The sequence below is a fragment of the Pelmatolapia mariae genome, linkage group LG18 (assembly GCF_036321145.2).
Source record: "Pelmatolapia mariae isolate MD_Pm_ZW linkage group LG18, Pm_UMD_F_2, whole genome shotgun sequence".
Classification (NCBI taxonomy): Eukaryota; Metazoa; Chordata; class Actinopteri; order Cichliformes; family Cichlidae; genus Pelmatolapia; species Pelmatolapia mariae.
Window position 1 is genome coordinate 31,427,341 of NC_086243.1, and position 24,843 is coordinate 31,452,183.

General features: G+C 38.5%; 1 protein-coding gene across 1 annotated transcript; it reads right to left on the reverse strand.

The window, feature by feature from the left end:
* Positions 1 to 5,498: 5,498 nt before the first annotated feature.
* On the reverse strand, positions 5,499 to 13,591 carry LOC134616963 (zinc finger protein 260-like). The gene is made up of 4 exons (XM_063462096.1): positions 13,377 to 13,591; positions 12,101 to 12,316; positions 11,068 to 11,295; positions 5,499 to 8,324 (listed from the first exon to the last, which is right to left on the reverse strand). The coding sequence occupies exons 1-4, from the start codon at positions 13,537 to 13,539 to the stop codon at positions 6,811 to 6,813; spliced, it is 2,121 nt and encodes a 706-aa protein (XP_063318166.1). The 5' UTR covers positions 13,540 to 13,591; the 3' UTR covers positions 5,499 to 6,810.
* Positions 13,592 to 24,843: the final 11,252 nt, after the last annotated feature.

Sequence of the window (24,843 nt, forward strand, 5' to 3'; positions counted from 1 at the left end):
AAAGTTGTAATTTTAATTTCAATTCAGGTTAGATTTTTTTTGTGCGCAACACAGATTTTCTTTGCGCAGAGACCGTGCCAGCAGTGCGTAATTGCGCACGTGCGCAGCTTAGAGGGAACATTGCCTGGGAGCAGGCCTCGAAGCATGGAGCAAAGGCTCCCAGGCACACACCCAGATACGCTGAGTGCATTTCATATGGTGTTGCACGGATGGAAGAGCTAGATCCAACTCGTTCTCTGGGAACAGTGGTGATTGGTATCCAAAGGTTATTTCAAATGAAGAAAAAACAGTGGCAGAGGAGGTGAGTGAATTGTGGGTGTATTCCACCAAGGGAGGTGTGAGGACCAAGTGGCCGGGTTATAGGAAGTGACACTTCAGAGAATGGTCTCAAGCTCTTGATTTAACCTTTCGGTTTAAACGTTGGTCTAGGGCAGAAGCTGGAATTTAAACTAACCTTGGTACCAAATGAGGTGCAGAAGGCCTTACAGGTCTGGGAAGAGAATTGTGGGCCGTGGTCAGAGACTATTTTATGTGGAATTCCATGGAGCCTAAAAACATGATGGATGAAGTTGCTGTTTCAGTGACAGTAGGCAATTTCTCCAAAGTTAATACTGCTTCCTCTCCGGAAACTTATACCTTACATTTGGTAGTTTAAATTGTTTTAAAGGAATAAAAATCTGAAGTAGTATTAAGAAGCAGTTAATACTACTTCAGATTTTTATTCCTTTAAAACAATTTGCACTACCAAATGTAAGGTATAAGTTTCCGTAAATAGGCTATTCTATAACTTTGGACAGTTTGGACCTCCAAATGACCCATATAGATAATTACTAACCTGTCAAAATGGAAAACAGCACTGTCAAAATTACACATTTTTTAGATCCAAATTATTAAAGCTCAAAACAACAGCTGGGTATCAACAGGTGCTCACATAAAAGTATGATATAAACATAGATACTAACTGACATAAGTATATGGGTCACAAACAATTCGAGTAAATGGATCAACAGCTTAACAGTGTCATTTCCTATAAATTCCCCTTCCATATACATCAATCCAGTGTATAAATGTAATAAAAAAAGAGTTTTCTTCAGAGAAAAAACTAAAGGCTACCTCCATATGCAGGGCAAGTAGTGACAAAACGAATTAATTAAATGAACCATTAAATAATTAATTAAATGTTTCAGTAATTAATTAAAATTGGAATTAATAAATTAAATAAATACCTAAATAATTAATTAAATGCCCATCTATTTGATTAAAATTGTTTAATAAATTATTTATTTATTTATTTTCAAATTTTATTTAATTAATGACACATTTAATTAATTACAGTAATTAATTTATTATTGACGCATTTAATTTATTATTTAATGATGTATTAATTTAATTAATTTTGGCATTCCTGAACCTGCGGCTGTCTTCAGGAATTCATTTTATCTGTCAGCCTCGCCCATCAAATTCAGGGGGCGGGTTTAATGTTGCCATGCAACTTGTCTAACATCGGATTGGTTACCTTGCAAAGTAAGTCAACACAGGTCGACCTTAGATAATCGACTGCAATGAAATGGTGGTATTGTGGACTTGGGGCAGCCAGGTATCCCAGAATACATTTCAAATCACAAGCAGCAATGGTCGTGGTGCTCTAAACTGTAAGTAAAGTTTGAAAATACCCCATTTTTTCTGTCACCAACTACACTTTTGCAAACGTTCTATATTGACAAGCTGACCAGACGTGAAGATTACGTCACTACATTTGCGGCTAAAACATTTTTAAAAGTGCTCCGATGTTTTCAGAGATGTCGCTGGCTCCACTAACAGTCCGCAGACAGAGTGTACCGAGCTCACAGCCCCGGTGTTCCAGGTTAACTGTTTTTTACGTTAACCAGTTAGATTTGTTTACATATTCCACTCTCGGTGTTCCAGATGTTGCATCCGCTGATTCTCATTTTCACTGAATGGTCATCTCTTGCTGTTAGTGTGTCATCATGTGGTTTAACAAGATTAAAGACCTCAGGAAAAAAGGTCTCCATCCTCTCCAGTTCCTACAAATGCATACATGCATCAATATTATGTTCAGAGAGCAATGAAATTATTTTAATTAAAATTCTGCCTGTCTCGCGTCTCTTTGTTTCTGTAACATAAATAACGAGCCAACATTTTCCTCAACACACCACCAAACAGCTCTACCTCGCCAGACCCTCAGTTTACCTGCATACATCACCTCACCTGTCAGCTGTTTAACACCTGCTGCTAATTCAAGAAACACGCCCATGTTACCTGGTGACAGTCACAGTTAAGCGTGAGCAGCTGCCTGCTCGATATAACATAATATCGGTGCAATATTGTGCACAAAATAAGTAAATGTCCTGAGTGTAGAGCTGCTCGAGCTTGTGTTTCCCTCAGAGTGACTGACCTGAGTTAAAGAGGACAAACAAAATTTAAAAGAAGGAGATGGACACGTAGAAAAACAGAGCAATTTGCCGGTCAGGGGCACTCAGGTTTAAAACCTCTGCTGAGTTTTAGCTCTCAGTGGTTAAACACTGGATTTAATTCACTCAGGTTTTGTCTGTCGGGTCACATTTACTTCACTGTTTTACAGTTTTTCTCAGTTGCTTTGGTGCTTTTCTCAGATCACAATGAAAATTCTCAAAACCATTAGTGCAACCTCCACATTCAGTCATTTGTGCACATCATAGTAGCAATTTCTCCTTCCTCTGAACAAATTGCAAATGCTCTTGGACATGTATCGGTTGCTTTCATACAATTCTCTACCGTTTTATCACATTATCATTTGCTTATGTCATGTCAGTCAAAATGAACTATACTTTTGGATGCTGAATAGTCGTTCCCAATAAAACTAATAGTTTTCATTTCATTGCTTGAGTCATTACATACAAAATTGTTGAATTAGTTATCAAATTCTGTCAAACACATTTTATATCCTTTGTTATTATTTTTTCCTGGAAATGTCTCCTAAATCCTCAGGTGAACTTCAGCTTTCACTGACGAGGAGATGTGTGAAGTATTAGTTGTAACCAATGACAAGCCACTTGTTCACAATCACTCATGGATCAATCCCATGCACCCTCAATTGGCAAGCATATATGAACTGAGCAGGACATAGTGTTTACCATTTCTACAATTCTGTGACACAGAAATGGAAGGTCAGGGGGGACAAAACAGGGGAAGAGGAAGAAGACGCCAAATACAGGCAGATTCCTAATAAAATTAGGGCAACACTTGTTGACCATGTTGTCAATCACGGCCTCACAATGGATGAGGCTGGTCGGAGGGTGTAACCAAATGTTGGAAGAACCACTGTGAATTCAATCATTCAAACATTTCGTAGGGAGAACAGGTATGTATAGTACTGGACAGTAATCCAACATCTCATAATATCTCATTTTTAGCATACATTACTGTAATTTTACTGTAATCTGCAACACAAAGGATTGAAAGACAACCTCACAGAGGTGGAAGAGGGCTCCTTTTTACCCCGCAGCAAGAGGAAGCCATTTGTGCAATGGTGAATGCAAACAATGCAATAAAGAAAGAAATTCAAAGCGCTGTCATAGAGGATAAAGGTGTATTTGGCAATATTGGATCTGTGTCAATTGCAACAATTGACAGAGTGCTCAAGAGAAAAGAAATGCACATGAAACAATTGTACAAAGTGCCATTTGAACAGAACAGTGAAAGAGTGAAGGAGATCCGTCACCAGTATGTACAGGTAAAAATCGTCTTCTATGTATACTCTAATGTTCAGCACTATAAACTGTTTTACTTTGTGTAGTTTCATGCAATAGACTAGCAATTCTGTATATATATTTACAGAACATACAAAATGCATTATGTTACACAGGAAAAGTTGTTACATTTCTCTCTCGCTCGCTCTCTAAAGCGTGTACTGGAGCTGGAAGCCAGGGAACCACTGCACACATTTATATACGTTGATGAGGCGGGTTTCAATCTGGCCAAAGGCAGAAGGAGTGGAAGAAATCGCTTTGGACAGGAGGGAATGTTACAATGTGTGCAGCCATCTCAGACAATGGCATCCTCACCCATATTCCTCTTCTTGGTCTATAAAATACACAACTTTTTTAGACACTCTTTACAGGGACATAGTGCCTGAGAATGAGAGGGGTGGAGGCCAACTCAACAAGTATGTTGTTATGTGGGATAATGTCCGTTTTCACCACTCACATCTGGTCAGACAGTGGTTGCAGCACATTCCTTAATCTGATAGAGGAGTTTTTCTCTGCCTGGAGGTGGAAGGTTTATGACCGGCATTCACATGCGCAAATGGTCCTGCTAGCAGCCATGGGTGCAGCATGTGACGACATCACAGAAGAGTCATGCAGAGGGTGGATTCGCCACTACAGGAGATACTTTCCTCGCTGCATTGCAAGGGATGATATCCATTGTGATGTAGATGAAAATATGTGGCAGACAGACAGGAACGTCTGGATGTGCCAGAATGATTCAGTTACAATATGTACTGTTATATTGTTCACATTTGTGCACAGCTCTACCAAAAGGGTGTTTCTTATGTTTATTCTAAATAAGTGACTGTAGAGTACTTTTCTTTTGCAAAATGTTGTAGAATTACAAACATCCTACACAGTAAAAATGTGAAACATACGTATTCAGTGTCTTGTACTCACTTACTTCCCTTATTACAGGAATGTCTAACTTTACTGTAGATCTTACTGTACATGGCTGTACAAAAAGTGTATAGCGCTGTCTTGAGCATTTTCAAGTAGTGTCACAAAGTTCTGACCTTTTTTTGCATTGAAAAACACACAGAATACTGTACACTGTCATTATGAAAACATGACAAAGCCATTTGACTATCTTGTTCATAAAGATGGTGTCACGACTTCTCATTTTGATGACACTGGCAGTTTCATTGACATCAATACTTGCTTTTGAGGAATGGATTACCGATTTTGAGCAAGTGACCTGCTTTTGCAGGTTATCCACTAGGTTTTGCAGTTTGCACCAATTGTTTTGAGAAATACAGTAACTGCTGTGCAAATGTTAATAGTGATGTGAGAAAAGCACCAAAGCGACAGAAAAACTGTATTTACAACTGAGCAAATCGGTTTGGCTCAGATTAAAGTTAAGTTTCATAACTGTATAGTCTTACTGAAGTTTAATGTCTCAGTGGAGCACATGTTAGACTGAACCATTTGCTTTTCTTTATTATCTGGTGTTCATATGTGTTGGATTTTCTACAGTGAAATTTGAGTTAAAACTAACATTAAAAACATGATTTATGTGAGGTGTTATTTTTTTAATGTTGGTGTTACTGTCATGTTACGTTCAACTGTAAAAGGCTTGTTAGAAACTATGAAACATGTAGACATCTGGATGTTAGAAGAAAACTAATAATGCTCAAGAATGAGACTAAAGGCAAGAAGGTGTCTTTTATAACTAAACATGTTAATAGCATCACCACAGTTATATATTAATTTATTATATATCACGTGTATTTCAGTAATAGCCTATTTACTTCAGTATAGTGGTTTAAAGTCACACAGCTCACGTAGGCATTATCGTTGATACTCCTAAACTATAATTTATCCAAGTTAACCAAGTCATACAGTTCTTTTGCAATGAAAAACAGAAACATTCATAAAGTTACCGCAGTGCCAGCTGTTTAATTCACAGTAGCTTATGCAGTAACCATGGTAACCTCAGGATCTAAGCAGCTATTTTACATATATGATCTTAAAAACAGGACACAGACACTGTAAGGGCTGACCTCATATCAAATGTGTACGTAGACTGAGTCTATGTTTGACGTTTGTTTTATATCTAATCTTTGCTCTCAAACTTTTAAACAGCAGCGAGTCTGCAGCTGACAGAACACAAACTTAAACTGTCGGAGCAGGTTCGATCTTTTCTGTTGAAAATCAACTGGAAGCACCACATTTTGGAGGAATGTGTTTTGAATGGGTATCGTTAGACTGAGGCAGCACCTGGACTACCTGTTTACCCTCATGATTAATATTCACAATAAACAATACTACATCATCAAACATCTTGAAGTCTGTATGTGTTTCATAGTGTCTAACAAGCCTGGTGCAGTTAAACCTAACAGTTACTACATGAAGGAAACACCAATGTTATCTCTTTTAATAGAGTTTATGCTTCATGCGCTTGCAAGGCGAGCGGGTCTATCACAGGCTTTTCCGTGAGACTGGGCTGGGCGGACATCTCCGAAATCATCGAAGGCATTTTGCAAACTGGCTCTATCTTGACAAACCAGCCGTATATCTGAAGATTAAACCACTACATTCTCGGCTAAAAAAAATATTAAAAGTGTACTTGGTGACACACAAACAGGGTATTTCAAAGTACAGTTCAGTTAGTTTCCACATGCCAGTTGCTGGTGTGGAGAAACGCCCAGAAAAAAAAGAATGGCAACCCGGCCAAAGCAATGGTTTTGACTCGAACAGTGTTTACCCCAACCCCCTGATTATTGACACATTGAATTTAATTATTTAATGGTGTATTTAATCAGTTCATTTTGTCACTCCTATCCCTCCATTCCTCGATATGTACACAGACATTTTTTTAAACAGCTATTTTCTAGTGTTTTCTATTTTTGAGAAATCTTTTGCATCAAGACACACAAAATATCTCAAGCACTGTCAAGGCCATACCAAAGAGAGTCTTTAGCCAAGACAAAGCCCACAAACAACAAAACAAGTTATAAAAAGATCCAAACACTTTGTGTTTTACCGTCAAAATTTTCTAACAATGAAACTTAGCATGTAGCATGGTTTCCTATATGCATTTTCAACTGTACTGAAGAACAAAATTTTTCCCACAGGTGCTACGACAATGTGGTTTCTCACCTGTGTGAATTTGCACATGTTTATTCAACTGCCCCTTCTGAGTAAAGCTTTTCCCACAGGTGTCACAAGAATGCGGCTTCTCACCTGTGTGAATTCTCATGTGTTCATTTAAATATGCTTTTAGAGTAAATCTTTTCCCACAGGTGCTACAAGAATGCGGCTTCTCACCTGTGTGAATTCTTGCATGTTCATTTAAATATGTTTTTAGAGTAAACCTTTTCCTAGAAGTGGTACAGGAATATCGTTTCTCACCTGTATGATATTCCATGTGCATTTTCAAATGTTCCTTCCGATTAAATCGTTTCCCACAGCTGCTACAAGAATGCGACTTCTCACCTGTGTGAATTTGTATGTGTCTAGTCAGGTGTGACTTCCGACTAAATCTTTTCCCACAGGTGCTACAAGAGTGCGGCTTCTCACCTTTGTGAATTTGCATGTGTATTTTCAGATTTGTTACTGCATTAAATCTTTCCCCACATATACTACAAAAATATGGCTTCTCACTTGTGTGAATTTGCATGTGACTATTTAACTGCCCCTTCTGACTAAAGCTTTTCCCACAAGTGGTACAATAATGTGGCTTCTCACCTGTGTGAATTTGTATGTGTCTAGTCAGGTGTGACTTCCTACTAAATCTTTTCCCACAGGTGCTACAAGAGTGTGGCTTCTCACCTTTGTGAATTTGCATGTGTATTTTCAGATTTGTTACTACATTAAATCTTTCCCCACATATGCTACAAAAATATGGCTTCTCACTTGTGTGAATTTGCATGTGACTATTCAACTGCCCCTTCTGACTAAAGCTCTTCCCACAAGTGGTACAATAATGTGGCTTCTCACCTGTGTGAATTCGCATGTGGGTTTTCAAACTTGATTTTACATTATATCTTTTCCCACAAGTGCTACAGGAATATCGTTTTTCACCTGCATGACATTCCATGTGCATTTTCAAATGTTCCTTCCGATTAAATCTTTTCCCACAGGTGCTACAAGAATGCGACTTCTCACCTGTGTGAATTTGCATGTGTCTAGTCAAGTGCGACTTCCGACGAAATCTTTTCCCACAGGTGCTACAAGAATGTGGCTTCTCACCTGTGTGAATTTTCATATGTCGATTCAAGTTTTTTGTAGTATTAAATTTTTTTCCACAGGTGCTACATAAATGTACTGTCTTGGAATTTTGAACTGACAGGCCTGATACGATTTGCTCCGACTTATTTCTGTCTGATTTACCATCCTTGCTTTCGTCCTGATCTGTGTCAGGATAGTTGTGAGAAAGGAGCTGGTCACTGCTTAGGTCTGGTTCACTGTGGTCACTTTCTTTACGAGCAGGAAAAGTTTGAGTCTCTTGCTTTCGTACAAACGGTTTTCCCTCTTCAGTGGTACAAAGTTCCTCCTTTTCCCCTTTAATCTGCGAAGGATCCTCCTGTTCTTTACAGTCATGTTGTGGAAAATCTGAAGGGACAGATAAAAAAGCAAAACATATATTTGAGAAATTACAAGGTAACCTTAGCCATTAGCAGGTCTCCACATGGTAAGCATGTCGCTCAGAGCCTCCCCACCTCCTTTTTTCAACCCAGACACTTTTTGTTACTTTCCCTCATCCCCCGGACCTTTTAGGGAAACGTAACACAGGGTGTTGTGTGTGATTGTTGTGGTTTCTTTCTAATATTGTAGAGTCTTTACCTCACAGTATAAAGCCCCTTCAGGACACTGTTGTTGGGATTATTTCCCTATATAAATAAAACAGATTGGAAATGAGTGAAAAAGGTTGTGTTACACAAGCTAAAGAATTATTTATCCACAAATCATAGTGGGAGTTGAGTGCTTGTTGATAGAGCTGTAGAAGCTGGTGATAGCCTAGCATACTGAGCAGGATGGTGGACATGTACGTTCTCATGCAAGTTAATCGTGTTTAAGTACTTTGCTCGCACGACACGTCTGCACAAGCAGCACACAGCTTTGGTTACATCCTTAGGTTTACCTCTTTCATCTTGTTTAAAGCCTTTATATTTTCTAGTGTTGTCAAAATCCCTGAAATGTCTCTGTCAACGCACTTTGGGTAGTTTGTCCAAAGTTTGTTCATTTTGTGCTCCAGATGGGTTGAGCGAGTTAAAAATTTTAACCACGTTAATCGCGATGACCGTGTTAACGCTGCATTAATGCTGCCATCCCTAATTTTTAGGGGGAAATTACTTTGTCCATGTTTGGACTAAGTCTGTGTTGTAAAGGTGCAAATCAGTCTATGCATGATTACATTGCTCTGCATATCAAAAACTCTGCGCATGCGTGAATATATCGCCCATCACCCTCAGGAAGTCCACCAATAACATCACTACACAGGGCTTGTGCTGGAATCCAAAGGGACAGAAGAAGAAAGAAAAACCCAGAAACACATGGCACAAGGACACACCTATCATAGTGTTGTGTGGTTTGCTAAAAGCTTAGTTTCAAATTGATATATTTTATTTTTAAATTGATCGTTCAGCCCTAATGGGGATAATTATGTTAGCCACAAAAGGTTCAGTGGATGTACTCAGTCATAATGTACAGGGGCGGCTCCAGAATTTTTTCATATGGGTGGCCATATGGGTAGGGATGGGTATTGATAAGATTTTCACGATTCCGATTCCATTTTCGATTCTGTATAATGATTCGATTCTTTATCGATTCCTTTTTTTTTTAAAATGGAGAACACTAAGGTCGATTAGCTTAAAACTTTGTTTTATATCTTCTCTTTGAACAAGATAGAAATTTGGGAGTAACATGGCCTTACAAACCCAACAGTGAGATCTTAAGAGATCCTTAAGAGATCCAGCCTATGGCTCTTCAATGGGGTGTCACAGGGTCCCCGGGGAAAAAAAATTGTAAATGTAAAATAATAAAATAAATATTCTTCTGTAGCAATAACAAAGTATAAAATAAATTATTTTGTAGCAATTACACAAGAATATCCAGTAATGTCCCTGCCTACAATTAAACACATTCACTTACCGAAAATCGGGGGCATCTAGTCTGGCAAATGCCTTTAACCACAAACTTAGTCACTGCTCGGTGACATTTGTCTGTCCTGGCCTGAAAGGAGACGCTACCGGTAGACTGCAGCGACAACTGCCAGCATCTGAGCCAGCCAGACTCTGTCTCTCTCATCATGGTCACCTAAATGCACAGTAATGGCAGGTTTTGTAATAAGGCAGATCGCGCTAACATAATATGCACTGTTAGTTGATTATTTACCTGCCGCATTAACGGGAGAGGACGTGCAAACGTTACCGCTGCTGCTGGGTTGAGATTCACGAGTCCGGAGCGGAATTAAAAACACGACGTTCATTTGAGGTCATCGCGTGTTTTGTGAGCAAATGCTTTTGCATATTCGTAGTGTTTCCTCCCTTAAATGAAATATCTGCTTTGCAAGTATTGCAAGTTGCCCTGTTGTCATCCGTTCTCGTAAAGTATGACCAAACTTTTTAGCGTTTGAGCCGCCATGTTTCCTGCCAGGTAAATGACGCTCCGAACGCGGTGACGTCATTCGGGGCGACTGGAATCGATAAGGGAATCGTTTGCAAAAATGGCAAACAATTCCAAGGAATTGAAACAGTGGGAACCGGTTCTCAACAAGAACCGGTTTTCGATACCCATCCCTACATATGGGGGCTACTGAAAACATTGAGATAGCACGCCAAAAACATAATTTAGAGTTTTATTTTATTTTTTATATGCTGTTGTCAAATATAGGTCACTTGAAAAATGTGGCCAAAAAAGAAAGAAAAGTATTACATGCCTAGTTTATTTCCTGTTATTAAATTTGATATTCACAGTAAATGTGCCTGCAGGTGCAGGGGCGCAGCACAGGCGAAGGAGTGACGACTGCAATTCGTGAGGGACAAACAAAGTGACACTATGAATGGCAAAAATGTATATGCAGGAATAAATAACAAGCTGATGTTTCAACTCAGTGTAGGGTGTCTTCCTCTTGTACTCAATTTAATTATTTCCAACATAGGACAGTCCTGACAGGGGCGACACTGTGAGGGCTAGACATTTTGGCTCTTAGAATATTACATCATGTTTCCTTATTGAAGTTGGACCTTAGATTCTCCATGTGTCTCTATAACATACTTCTGAGGTCTGATAAGGATCCAACAGGAGTTAGATTTCTTAACACAAAACTGAGTCTGTCTATTAAAGTTTTGCATACCTATTCTTTCCAACTTTACTTCAGGGTTCCACATGATGCCCAGCTCCTGCCCGGTCCAGACGATGACATCTTTGGTTTTTGGCTTCAGTGAAAGCTGCTCTTCTTCCTGATTGAGGGAGATTTCCTCCTGTTCCTCTTTAGTTTCTGGAAGATCTGGGTCCTCCTGGTTGAGACTGGAGTTCCTCTCCTGGCTACAGTTTTCCTTACAATCATGTTGCTGTGGGAGGTCTTGACGGACACAACACACAAGAAAAAAGTAACACTGTGAGCAGGTCTCTCAGATATGTGAGCGATATTTAAATATTCTCTCTCATGCAGTGAACAGAGAAGAATTCTGTTTACATGCAGAAAGTCATAATTTATGAGGCGTACAGCTCGCTACTCCAACTTGGTCCTTGTGGGCATTTTTCTACATTCTGCGTACAGTTCTGGGTCAACTTGACTTAAATCTATATGGAGGAAATTTTTGTTTTTTTTTATTAAACAACAGAAGATTTTAAACCCAGTTTTTATTTTACTGTGCTAACAGAAAACATGTCTTAGGTGAGGCAGTATGCCAGGTGGTAATGCACGTGTCATTGTGAGCTCTCTTCATGAGGAGTTAACTCTGATATCATCACCTAATGTTTTAATACGAGTCTTATTCATTTCAGTATTATGAAATCTGTATATTACAGTTTTACATACCTATTCTGGTCAGCTTTACTCCAGGTTTCCACAAAAAAATCCAGTACAAACAAAATAAACAAATCAAAAGCAGCATGAACTGAATATGATAATGAAAGCGATTGACCAAGCATCCAACAAATCCGTGATGCAAATCTCAAATTCCACCACATCCCAAAGTTGCGCTATTTTGAGCTGGTGACTCTGAAGACCATCTGAGTACCAGTGAACTCACTGTCATTTTGAGGGTATGCAGAACACTGTAGCCCATTACACTATTCTATTGTTGCAGCCCATCACCTGACTTTTTGATACGAGTCATATTAATGTCTGTATTATGAAATCTGTATATTACAGTTTTGCAAACCTGTTGTGGTCAGCTCTACTCCAGGTTTACACAACAAATCCAGCTGTTCTCCGGTCCACACATCAATGTCTTCAGCCTCCTGCTTCAGTTCAAGCTGCTCTCCTTCCTCACTGCTGCAGATTTCCTCCTGTACCTCTTTAGTCTGTGGAGGATCTGGGTCCTGCTGGTGGAGACTGGAGCTCCTCTTCTGGTCAAAGACCTGCTGATCATCCAGACCTTCGTGTTCAGCAAAGGGACACAAGAAATCAGTAACTAATGTGATGATAAGAAAGATCAAGAACAATTAAAAGGGAGTTGAGAACCAAGCTTATGGTTTCACGGCCTCTTGCGTTCTTGCAGATGTTGCCACAGAAACACTCACCCCTGGCCATTTTTTCACTGGGTGACGCTGATAACCTTAAAGTCGTCTGGGGTCTAATTTTTAAAAGTGAACGTCAGTGATCATCACAAAATGCGCAAATACAAACAAAATAAACAAATGAACAGCAGCATGATCTGAATATGATAATGAAAGCTATTGACCAAGCATCATTTAGGCCGCCTGGTAATTTTTGGTCATTTTGGCTGTAAACGGGCCAGAAATCAAACTAAAAGTAAATTCTTTTGCCCCCTTTTCAGAACAACCTCAGCTTTCAATATCTGGCACTCATTTTACATTATCGTATTGTTATGGCAATGAAACAACAGTTTAAAGTGAAAAAAAGGGGACTCTGTTTTTTTCAGATTTATAGTTAAGTGGAAACTGATATTCAACAGGAACAAAATGTAACACAACATCAACTTTAAACATGAACTATACTAAATATGTACAATAAAGTTTTTGAGCAATGGCCACTCAGTTTTCTAAATTTCGAGGCCTTTTTGGAGCGTTGCCACTTTTCCATATCCGCCTCTCTTCTCCGTGCGCCATCAATTCTTACATGTGATTGGACCATCACTGCTCGTGTTTTCTAATGATGCACCGTAAAGTTTCGTAAAGCTCTTCTTCTTGTCTTTCAGTAACCGTTTGAAATGTCTCCCTTGCCCAAATGGTCGAGGGATTAAGTTAGTGAATCTTGGTTCAGGCAGCAGTAGCTTGCGAGCGGTTTGTGCTACCGTAATACACCAAATATCCCCGTAAAACTCAGCCTCTCTTCTTTCAGTAACCGTGTAATTTCTTTTTCTAGCTTAAATAGTCGATAAGTTACGGTAGTGTGAAGCGCACATTGTAAAATCTTAGCAGAGTTGAGTTCCCGCGAGGATCCCGCAACCCCCATTCCTCCACAAGTTTACATACCTGTATTGTGTGACTTTATCCCGGGTCTGGTATCCAGCGGTCTTAGCTGACTGATCTCCTCCTCATACCGGACGATCGTTTTTTCAAACTCTGAGAAGATTTGTTCTGCGGCAGCAGTTAATCTCTCCTTGATAACCTCTCTCAGATACTGGACTGAAGACATTATTGCGACAACAACTGATACCGCCAAATTAAAGTCTTCAAACGTAACTCGCGATGCAAGCTCTCAGTGGCGTCATTTCCGCTATTTTCTTCGATCTTAGGCTGGAAGTATCAAAGGCGTAATACTGCCCTCATCAGGTCAGTCTAACAAAACCCAAGTCCTGACATAAAGTTTGGTACTTTGGAGAAACCTGGATAAATTTATCATTTAACATTAAAATATAGATCAAAGCTCAAAACATTATGAAAGCTTCGTGAATTAGAGTGTTTTCTGTTTCTTTGAAACACAGACAATAGTATTTTTAATAAATAGAAAAGGATCTCATTTCATTTTAATGAACTCAGCAGTGTCTCCAGCATTGTAACGAGAAAGTCCAGCAGACTCTGTGGAGGAGAGTCATGGTTTCAGAGATGCTGTAGAAGGAAAAAATACCTGCTTTGTTATCCAGGTACACTCCTACTCTGGAGAACTGAGGACCTGAGACAGGACTTTCAATGTTGATGCGCATTGTCCACATTGATTCCCTGCTCTGCTGATATTCTTGTATGTGATTGCTACAAATTCTCCCCCACTCCACCGCCCAGTAACAACATACAGTCAGACTCCCTCTACTAAACACTGGACATCGTTCAATGTTTATATTAAGTCTTTAAGTCCATGACCAATTCTGTACATATCCAAACTTCACTCAAAAAAATGAAATGTTGACTTTAAAATTATTTTGTCAACAGGTTTCACGAAATTGCATTGTGTTAGTTTAAAGCAAAAAATCTTTAGCTCATCTAATTTAAATAAACTACTTAAGATTAACAAGAGGTATTTAATACTACCTAAATCAAGTTATGTTGTATGAACATAAATAATATATTTACAGGTTAGATAGTTTAGATTAGTTTTTTTAAACACATTTCTTATTTGTGGCAGTAAAATGTTAAATTTAAGTTAGATTAATTCAAATATTATATTTTCAGCCACCTTGTGATTTACTAATTAGTTTTACATAAATCTATTTTGTCAACAGGTTCCACACAAATGAATTAAGTACATCCAACTTATTTTTTTAAATTTCCTTTATTGCCAACACATTCAGTGAGCATTTGTCTAAACCCAGTCCAAAATAAAACACAACAGCTCATTATGGTTAGTAACTAACAGTATGTAGACAGATGCAACATCAAGACTTTAAATTAAATGTCTGTATCTGCCAGAAATAGAAGAAAAAAACATTGAAGACCACATAACATGTTGATAAGATGACACTTGAGTTATGCACATGTGATGCTAGTAAGGTCTGTGGAGTGTTTTTTCTTTAAGTGTCTAAAATGGATAGCAAAGTTGCTATTTGCAATGATTGCTTAGGGTCAGTCCAGTAACACAACGCCAATGAAGTGCTTTCCTTTAACAATGCAAAGTGAAGTGTCCACCTCAACAGCCACAATTTAAAAAAAAAAGAAGTAATAATAATAATAATAATAATAATAATAATAATAATAATGATGATGATAATACTAATAATAATGATGATAAATAGTCCACTGATATTAGCAATCAAAGAAAATTATATCACCATCCCAAATAAAACTTTAATAAAACATGCCAGCATTATGGTCTAACAATAACACAGCTTGTCAGCTTTCAGTTTTTTTGCAACAGCACAACAGTAACTATTTAACACTTGCCACCGTCAACGTTTATTTTACCAGTGTTTGGGTAAAAAACTTGAATTCATCAACACTGGTTTTTTACCAGTGTTTGGGTAAAAAACTTGAATTCATCCTGCATTCCTAACTTACCCTTATTCTTAGTATGTATTGCAATTACCTTTACAATGCACACAATGTAGCACAAACAGATATATGAACATATTTCCACCTCATAACAATATGCCTTGAACGCTAATATACACACCACCCTTCAACATCTCTGGTGCAGTATCATCTCTCAATTAAATTCTTTAAATCTCAATACTTTTGATTGTCTCTTACTAGCCCCCCCACAAGAATAAAATCTCTCAAATTGTAGTAGTTTACAAACTTTTCAAAATTAAATTTCTCTTAAATGTAGTTTTTCCCTTTATCTGTCATTTTCAACAAATTACCATTTTATTCCCATTCAGCCTCCGAAAAACTTCTGTCCATCTGACAGAACATTAATCATCCAAATTAAGGGTTTGCTTATTCATTCAGTTTATTCTTGAGCATCTGTACCTTGGTCAAGAGTCTGCTGACATACAGATGAAGGAAGAGCTTCTGAAGTACTTCAAAGAAAGCTTTCAGTCTTGAGGTTAACTGAGAGTCAGTGCATATATCCCACCCATTAAGAGTGCACATGCAGAGGCCATGTCTTCCAGGTCATGCAGAACACCCTAGATGGTTATACCCACATCGGCTGGAGGAGTGTTGGCATCAGCTCTTTCAATGGTGAAGATAGCAAGGGTAATTTGTTCCAGCTCCCTCTGAACAGCTGTAGCTGTAGGTTAGACACAAAAACATAGAAAAATGGCGTCCAGTTAAAAAAAAAAAGAAAAAAAAAAAGCCAAAGCTACCCTTTAATGAAGTAAACACAATATTAGGAACATGCACCCCAGTGCGCCACTATTTTAGACTACAGATTCAACAATAAATATAAATAGTTTGGGTATACAAGAAGATTCCCCACAACATTTAAACAGGTTCCATGCAAATTACAACAACAACATTACAACATGCAACAACATTAGTTATTCAAAATTTGGTTTAATACAGATAAAAAACTAAACTAAAATTACCAACCAATTATTCTTTGAAGAGGATGCTTGGGTCTTCATTCAGGTAAAAAGGTAGTGCCCCAAGGACACACTCCCTCCCCTTTTCAATAGTTTGCTTCTGTAGAGAGTGGCAGAGATACAGGAAGAGGAAACAGATATACTTTAGGATGACACAAACTCACATTATACGCAAAATGAATGACATATCCACTGCACAGATAGACATGTACACAAGACCAACTAATCATCACATGGACATGAATAGTTAACCTGTTGGGCAGGGTTTCCACCACATTATATATGTCGATAATGGAGGTAAAGACAAACTAATACATCATCTTTTTTGCATTCAAAAACTGATCTTTAACATAAAAACATTCACTTATGGTTTAACCCGAAATTGAGGGATCAGATTTTACTTATGTTTAGGTCATTTTAATTTTCCAAAGTTTTGAGTACCAAACTTTGTCTTGCTTAATATAAATGTAAGTACACTGTGCAGCTACCATACACTAGCTGTTAAATTTGAAAGTGATCTTATTATCCATAATATTTTGCTACCAACAGAATAACGCACCTGTGTGGCTGGGGCCAAAATTTGTCTAATTTTCTTCCCTGCAGCGCCTCCTTTTTTCTTGAAGACTTTTATGAGCTTGTCAGTGTTTTGTTCAGGTTGTGCAAAAAGCCTTGGAACAAGTGGAGCAGTAGTAATCCTCACAAATTCTGCTTCCACCTGAAAACATGTCAACAAACACAACATACTGTACTGTAAATATACATACTATATGTACACAAATACATACTTTATAACTAAAACTGATGTAGAAAGACCTCATTAAAGCTATAATTTTAACACAAACATTTACACAAAATGCTAATGGAGCCATTACAGCTTTTATTGTTATTTATCAAGTTCCAAAAAATATTGATCACAGCTGATCTGAAAAGAATTTCATACCTCAGGCCCTTGAACTGCAACCTTTACAATGGTTCAGATCTGGAGAAGAAATAACAGGGGCATGTGATGGGTCACTAAAGAAAACTTAACTTATAAAACAGTTTTGTTTTTAAAAGTATAACAGTTCACATACCACATACAAGCTCAGCAGTACCACATACACCACATCAGTACAGGAGGGAGCAGGTAAAGGCCCGGATCTGAAATTTATAAAGTAAAACAAGAAATTCATTACTTAATTTCAAGAAGCAAATTATTGATTGAATTACAACTAAATAAAATACTACTCAGAAGAAAAGCAAGAGATTGACACTGCCATGTGCTAACTTTCTATAGAAGCAATTATCACCAGGTCTGTCGACCTCCATTGTCTGCCCACTCATATGTCGTGAATAATTTTATTTAAAAAATTAAGTGTGTGATTTAACAAACTGTAATTTATAACTATGTTATGTATAACTCCGCTAGGAAACATGCTGTATTTACAGACCATTTTTACATAATACAGATTACTGATAGAGCATAACAATTGTGTCACAGTGGCTTTCGCCCTCGACGTTTTGGATTTTAAATGTCACTTTATGCTATCCTTGCTATCCTCTTCGATATTTATGACTAGGGTTGCCAACCGTCCCTTAAAAAACGGAATCGTCCCGTATTTAGAAACAAAAGTACATGTCCCGTATTGAGCTAATAAGGGACGCACTTTGTCCCGTAATACAGTGAGAATCAAAAGTAGTCTATAAATGTTAATGGAATTAACGCTTTGTTTGAAAACATAATTCCCAGCCCCTTCCTGCTTTGTGACCAATGAGCTGACAGCACACTTATGACAATTCGAGTATGACAATTCAGATTACCGCTTGTCTCATTGGTCGAGGAAAGGTGACCACAACAAGAAGCATGGCCAACAGAGAAACAAACGCCGACACTGCGGTGCAAGTCTCGGACGACAGTACTTAGACCAGCAATGTTTGTTCCCCTCAGAGAAAGAAAAAAAAAGGCTGCAAAAGTACTGGGAGGAATGGGAAAAGGAAAACACCTGGCTGGAAAAGTGCACGATAACACCTATAAAGCGCACTGCACTGTGTGCACTTTTTCAATAGGTGTGCTTCTAATGGTGGGCACATGAAGAACATGAGGGGCGTGAAAGCTCGGGGAACCCTTAACCAATTTTTTGTCCACCAGGCCACGGCAGAAGCAGATATGGTATGTAAACACTGGTTTGTTTGTTTTTTTAATATGGGCATGTGCAGTGAATATCAGCGCTATGTGGCCAGAAGTGTGATAATATAATTTATTTTGTGTAATAAACAACTGCAAGGATAGATGATTACAACAAGTAGATGACTAATACATAAAAGTAATACATAGATGAATAATAATGATGAGTTATGATGCGTAATCATGGGAACAAGCGGGTTTACAAACGGCAGCAGCTGATTAGCATTAGAAAAGCTGAAATAATACCTCAACTGAAGTCAATTGTACTAAAAGCACTATATGTGCACTGTTACAAGAATGTTTTTCGTTCTATTGTTTTCTATTAATTTATATAATTTTAAGTTAAGCAGGACAGAGTTCTTTTAAAGAAAGATTTACTTATATTCTCAAAAGTTAAGCATGACAGGCTTCTGTTTAAGAAAGAGACCTGTTTTATTGTGTTAATGTTGTCATTTTGAGCTAAAAATAAATGGCTAAATGATCATTTGTTTCCCATATGGTCATATCACAAAGAATATGCATCTACTTAAATCAACTTCAAGTCAAATGGTTAAAAAATAATTTCACACACAAAAAAAAAGAGCTACAAAATTCACCACACTGGGAAGTAGTGGTGCAACGGATCAAAAATCTCACGGTTCGGATCGGATCACGGTTTTAAAGTCACGGATCGGATCAATTTTCGGATCAGCAAAAATAGAAAAAAAAGACAAAAATTCTACTCGCCGTTAACTTATTTAAATATTTTTTGTCTATTAAAAAACATTCAACTGAAGACTCATTCCACACACTTATATAAAAACAAATTAAGGTGCAATATGGACATTATGGACCATGCTGGGCATCCTCTGCACACGGCCATAAACAACCAGAGGAGTCTGTTCAGTGACAGGTTGCTTCTCCCAAAGTCAAGGACCAGCAGACTTAAAAAGTCCTTTGTCCCACAGGCCATCAAACTGTTTAACTCCTCGCTGGAGGGGAAACGGGGACAGAGGAGGGGGGAACAAGTAGCTGTAGTGCCTTTTCACTGTGCAATAGTTTTTGTTAATATCCAACGGTGTAATAGACTCACAATACTTGAAATGTGCCGTTCCCTTGTATTCTTATTCCTATTTATTCTATTTATCCCTTTTGTATTCTCTGTATTTATATATATATGTGTAAATATGGTATATTTCTGCTCACATTCTGCAACTTCTGTTGGTGCTGTGCTACTGGAAACTGAATTTCCCGGAGGAACCCACCCGAGGGACAAATAAAGTTTCATCTAATCTAATGTAATCTATAGGGCAGTGCAGGGCTTTGTATCTACCACTCCGCTGTGATATAACGAGCGGTCACGGTCACGTGGCTTTCCGTTGACCTGGAGCTCCACCCATTTGTAGTTTGAGCAACAGAAGATGCCTGGGACAGTTCAGCCATAACTTTAAACTTCTCCTGCTCATACATGCTTGGAAGGATCTTGTCACTGAAGTGGACGCGCAACGAGATATCATAGCGTGGCTCCAGCATGTTCATCACAATTTAAACTCCTTGTTTTGCACAACAGAGGACGGCCTCCCGTCTGCAGCTAAACACCCCATTAGCTTTTGTAATAGCTTTAGCCCGGTCGGACTGGGCAGCAAAGGGCTGCTTAAATGCCACAAACTCCTCTGCTCCGCTACTTGGACTGAAGCGCTGACCATAACTACCGCTTGACACACTGACCACCGCACCATACACATACTTTTTTCTTTTTCGAATCTTCGGATCACGTGCGTACCGAACCGTGGAGTGGGATCGGTTCGGATTTCGGATCAACCGTGATCCGTTGCACCACTACTGGGAAGGGTGAAGACAACTGGGTTGCCCTCCTAACTGGCGTTTAGATCAACTGGCGTTGGTCGAACAGATGTGTGGCAGACTTGCGTTTCAGGAGCTGCTACCGACAAACCAGCAAAAAAAAAAAAAAAAACCGCCAAATGTGTCATCTGTGACACTTGTGAGGTTATCTCAAACACACTCCGTCAGTCTTGATGCTGTTGAACAACAAAATGTTTAAAAATGTCGCGAGTTTACCTGGTGATAGTCTCATGCGCGACGCGATCGCGAAAACGGCAAACAATTAACACCACGCCGATGTTGTTCACAGGACAGCAAGAGTAAACGATCGGGAGACTCTTGTCGTCGTTATCGTTCCCCTCGCACGTTTTATTTCTCCGGTTTCAGCGTTTTTGCTTCACAACTAAAGCGTGCAGTTTACTTTGTGTGCACTAACATGGACTCGAATCAACCAGCGCCACCTCTGGCCAAGTGCCACAGCCTACAGCCAGATCAACTTGTGACACACATCTGCACCTGCTTCTATGATCACATTGAGTAGAGGCTGAGTGGCTGCACTTACACCTGGTGCATTCAAATCCACCTACAAACATGTTAAAAGATGCAATGCCAGCAATGTGGATTGACAACACTAAAAACAATCATTAAGCAAAGACAACAGGGATCTCTTTTTTCATGTTTATTTGGCATGCACAACATTTGTAGTTGCCTTCTTTACAGGTGAAGTCCACGAACACTGTATGGTACCAATTTGCACAGAAGGTACATTCAATCTGCAGGAAAAATTAGATCAGAGTCATTCATCTGACGTCAGGCTGTTGAGTGAAGCAGTTAAACATGTTCAGATGTGCAGGTACTGTAGATTTCTGTGCAAAAGCCTTATCTGTGAATCAGTCTATGTTTTCATGCGTCTTTTAGGTGCTCCAGTCTCTTTAAAGTGCAAAGGCATGCAGGTTACGTGAACTACAAGTTTTCTGTTGGTGCATCAAAGTGACATTTCACCCAGTGATGTTTAAGTAACCCATTCAAGGTGTTCCCGTCTTAGGTATCGATTTGGTGATCTTACACACTGATCAGTTTCTGCACCTGAGCTTCTCTCACCACTGGCACAACATACCTGGGAAAGGTCATTGAAAATATATTCCACAATAGGGATAGACATGCTGACTGTGCTGACAGAATGTGTTGTGAGAACAGTAGTCAAACATTAATGTGTAATATATTTGTTGAATACATATGTCTTTGCTGTGAAATGATATAAACAAAAGGAGCGCTGATTTTGGAATCTTCAAGTGTATGATAAGCTCAAAATAAGCAAAACTGCATGTCATGTAGTTGAACGGTTTTTTGGAAAGGATGGAAAACAATGCCAGTTACAAATGTATTGTGCATAAAACGAATTCAAATGTGGTGATAGAGCCAGCTACAGATGTGTGTCACAAGTTAATCTGGCTGGATAATAAACAGAAACAATTGATCCCTGTTGTCTTTGCTTACTGATTGTTTTTAGTGTTGACAATCCACATTGCTGGCATGTTGTCTTTCAACATGTTTGTAGGTGGATTTGAATGCACCAGGTGTAAGTGCAGCCACTCAGCCTCTACTCAATGTGATCATAGAAGCACGTGCAGATGTGTGTCACAAGTTAATCTAGTAGTAGGCTATGGTTCTTGGCCACAGGTGACAGCAGTGGACTCACCTCCATTGGAGACTGCTCCAGCTGCTATGTGATAGTCAGTAGATGGATTCCAAATTGAAGATCATATGCAAGTTTTGGGGACTGTTTATTACTAATTTCATTTCATTTCATTTATTTATTTCACACTTGGTCAACAGTTTCCACAGTTAGTTCTTTCAAACAAACCAACTACACTTTCTGTCAGTAAAGCACTGCAACCATGTGTGAAAAGGAGCAGGCAGAAGAATATATTCTTATTAAACACCCCCCCCATCTACAATCCAACTTATATTGCAAGTGGGCACCAAAAGTCAAGGAACAAACTAACATGAACACTTATTTCCAGTCCTAACTCAAACCAAACAACAAATTTACAATCAGAATATACCACTCCACATAGTAACAAGGAGAAAAGATAAGTAAATAAAATAAATGAAGCAAAAAATAATGGATCCTTATTCAATTAACTCCATTTTCATTCACATTCTTCATATTGAGTTATTGTTTTAGACATGTAACATTTTTTAAAACAATGTAAATTTATACAATTCTTTGAATTATAATGAAGAGAGTTCCACAGTTGTATACCCCTCACTGTTGGACTCATTAATCTTTGTGTTGTCCTAGCTAGCTGATGCTTAAAATAAAATTTCCTTCTGCTGTCTTCTCCCCCCGAACATGTTAAAAATACTCTTTCTAACTTAGAAGGCAAAATATTACTTTTAGCCTTAAACATAATTAATAGTGTCGGTAGTTTCACTAAATCTCCTAATTTTAATAATTCTGATTTTTATAAATAATTTATTTGTATGTTCTCTATATTTAACGTTATGTAACTGCTGTAAATTCACAGTAACTGCCATCTCCTTACAAATGTTTATTGGATTAACCACACTTATACAGACTGTATATAACTACCACCTCTAAAATGTTTGTTTGCAGAGAAAAGACAGACAGACTATGCTTACAGGATGTGATGTGACAACACTAATGAAATATTGATGTGTCATTTTTGTTCAAGACGTTTTTCTTATGGGCAAAAATATTAAGATCATGATGAACAGGGGTGGTGATTCCTATGACTTTGTGTATCTAATTTGGAATTTTTTACAAATGTGGTCCAAAATAGATACATGATATCATTTCATTCAGTTCAAAGGTTTATTTGCATGACGCACAAACAGACAAAATTGAAAAGGTACAAATGTATTGTGCATGAAACGAATTCAAACGTAAGACTGCCACACATCTGTTCGACCAACGCCAGTTGATCTAAACGCCAGTTGATCTGGAACACCGGCCCTGGCCACGAGGTGTCCCTTATTTATTTTTCAGGGAGTTGGCAACCCTATTTATGACTCTCGGATTACAGTAAAGGAATCCCAAGAAAGCAAATGAAACAATAACCCCTTGAACCCCTGTAGTTAATCCCTTAATAAAACAAAAAACAATAAAAATGTTTCTTACACAGTCCACAAAATAAGCATGTCCAGGACCCAGTAAAACTAATGTAGAACAAGCGCACGCAAACGATATAACATGTCTTGTAAGACAAACGCAAAATATAACCATGCTCGACATGTAGATAGTACACAGCATAGTCAAAGAAAAAAGTGGTCTTACCTCTCAAAGAAACAGCAGCTTGGCGCCAAAACAACGTTTTTAAGTTAAATTTGAAGTCTTGCGCATGAGCAGGCCCAAGCCGAGAAACCTTGTTGTTCTTCGCAGTTTCATTACAACTGTTTTTGCATTACTGCCACCTTGTGGATATACGAAGTATATCGATCCTAATTAACTTAACTTAAATGTTATGCCATCAAGTAACACATTAGTATTATGTACAGAGAATAATAGACACAATTACCCAGACTTGATTAGAAAAACATATGTTAACTTAACAAAAACATATATTTTAAGTAAAATGAAAATAAATAATTAATATACACTGAACAATCCACCTCATTCATTTTTTTGAGTGTTGGTCCACAGTTTTGACGTCCAACCGTGAAGTCAATATGATGTTCAACATTTTAACTTTGGACTGGTTAATCTTTTATGCACTTTTTATGCAAACTGAAGGTGAGCAGTAAAAATGTGATGTTTTGAGATTTACCCAGGTCTTAAAAATGAAAGATACCCACATATTTAACAACGTCTAACATTTTTAGTCATATTTGCTCAATTCAGCATACAATTTGAAAGAAACTAGCCTTTTCTTCAATTTTCTTACGAAGACACTTCATGTTAAAAGGTTTGGTACATATGTTATTTTCATGAGTTGTCCTATGCAGTTCCCCATAGTCAGGCCAGATCAGGATCTCCTTCAGTTTGCCTACCAGTCCCACCTCAGTTGTGTCTACACCCATTTGGGACAGCTGGCAAGCAGTGTGAGGGTCATTTTCAACTTTTCCAGTGCATTTATTACCATCAGGCCAACCGTCCTGGGAGATAAGCTGACTGAGATGCAAGTGGATGCCTCTCCTGTTTCCTGGATTTTTGAGTATCTAACACAAAATGTGCTTCTTCAACATTATGTGTCTCACAAGGTGATCAGCAACACAGGGGCACCACAAGGGACTGTCCTCTCCCCATCACAGAGTTCAGCCACTGCACAGAGACCTGCCATGTTCAGATGTTTTCTGATGACTCTGCGGTGGTTGGATGCTTCAGTGAGGGTGATGTGACGGTGTACCAGGCTGTAGTTGACTCCTTTGTCAAGTGGTGCAAGCAGAATCATCTGCAGCTCAAAGTGACCGAAGACCAAAAATTGATTGTGGACTTTAGGAGGACCAGGAAACCTGTGACCCCTGTTTCAATCCAGGGGATTGATGTGGACGTTATAGAGGACTAAAAATACCTTGGAGTATACATGGATAA

Coding starts and splice junctions, on each gene's coding strand:
- LOC134616963 (XM_063462096.1), bottom strand. CDS start 13,539: ATGTCTTCAGTCCAGTATCTGAGAGAGGTTATCAAGGAGAGATTAACT. Junction 12,317..13,376: donor GATAAAGTCACACAATACAG/GTATGTAAACTT, acceptor CTGAACACGAAG/GTCTGGATGATCAGCAGGTC. Junction 11,296..12,100: donor AGTAGAGCTGACCACAACAG/GTTTGCAAAACT, acceptor GTGTCCGTCAAG/ACCTCCCACAGCAACATGAT.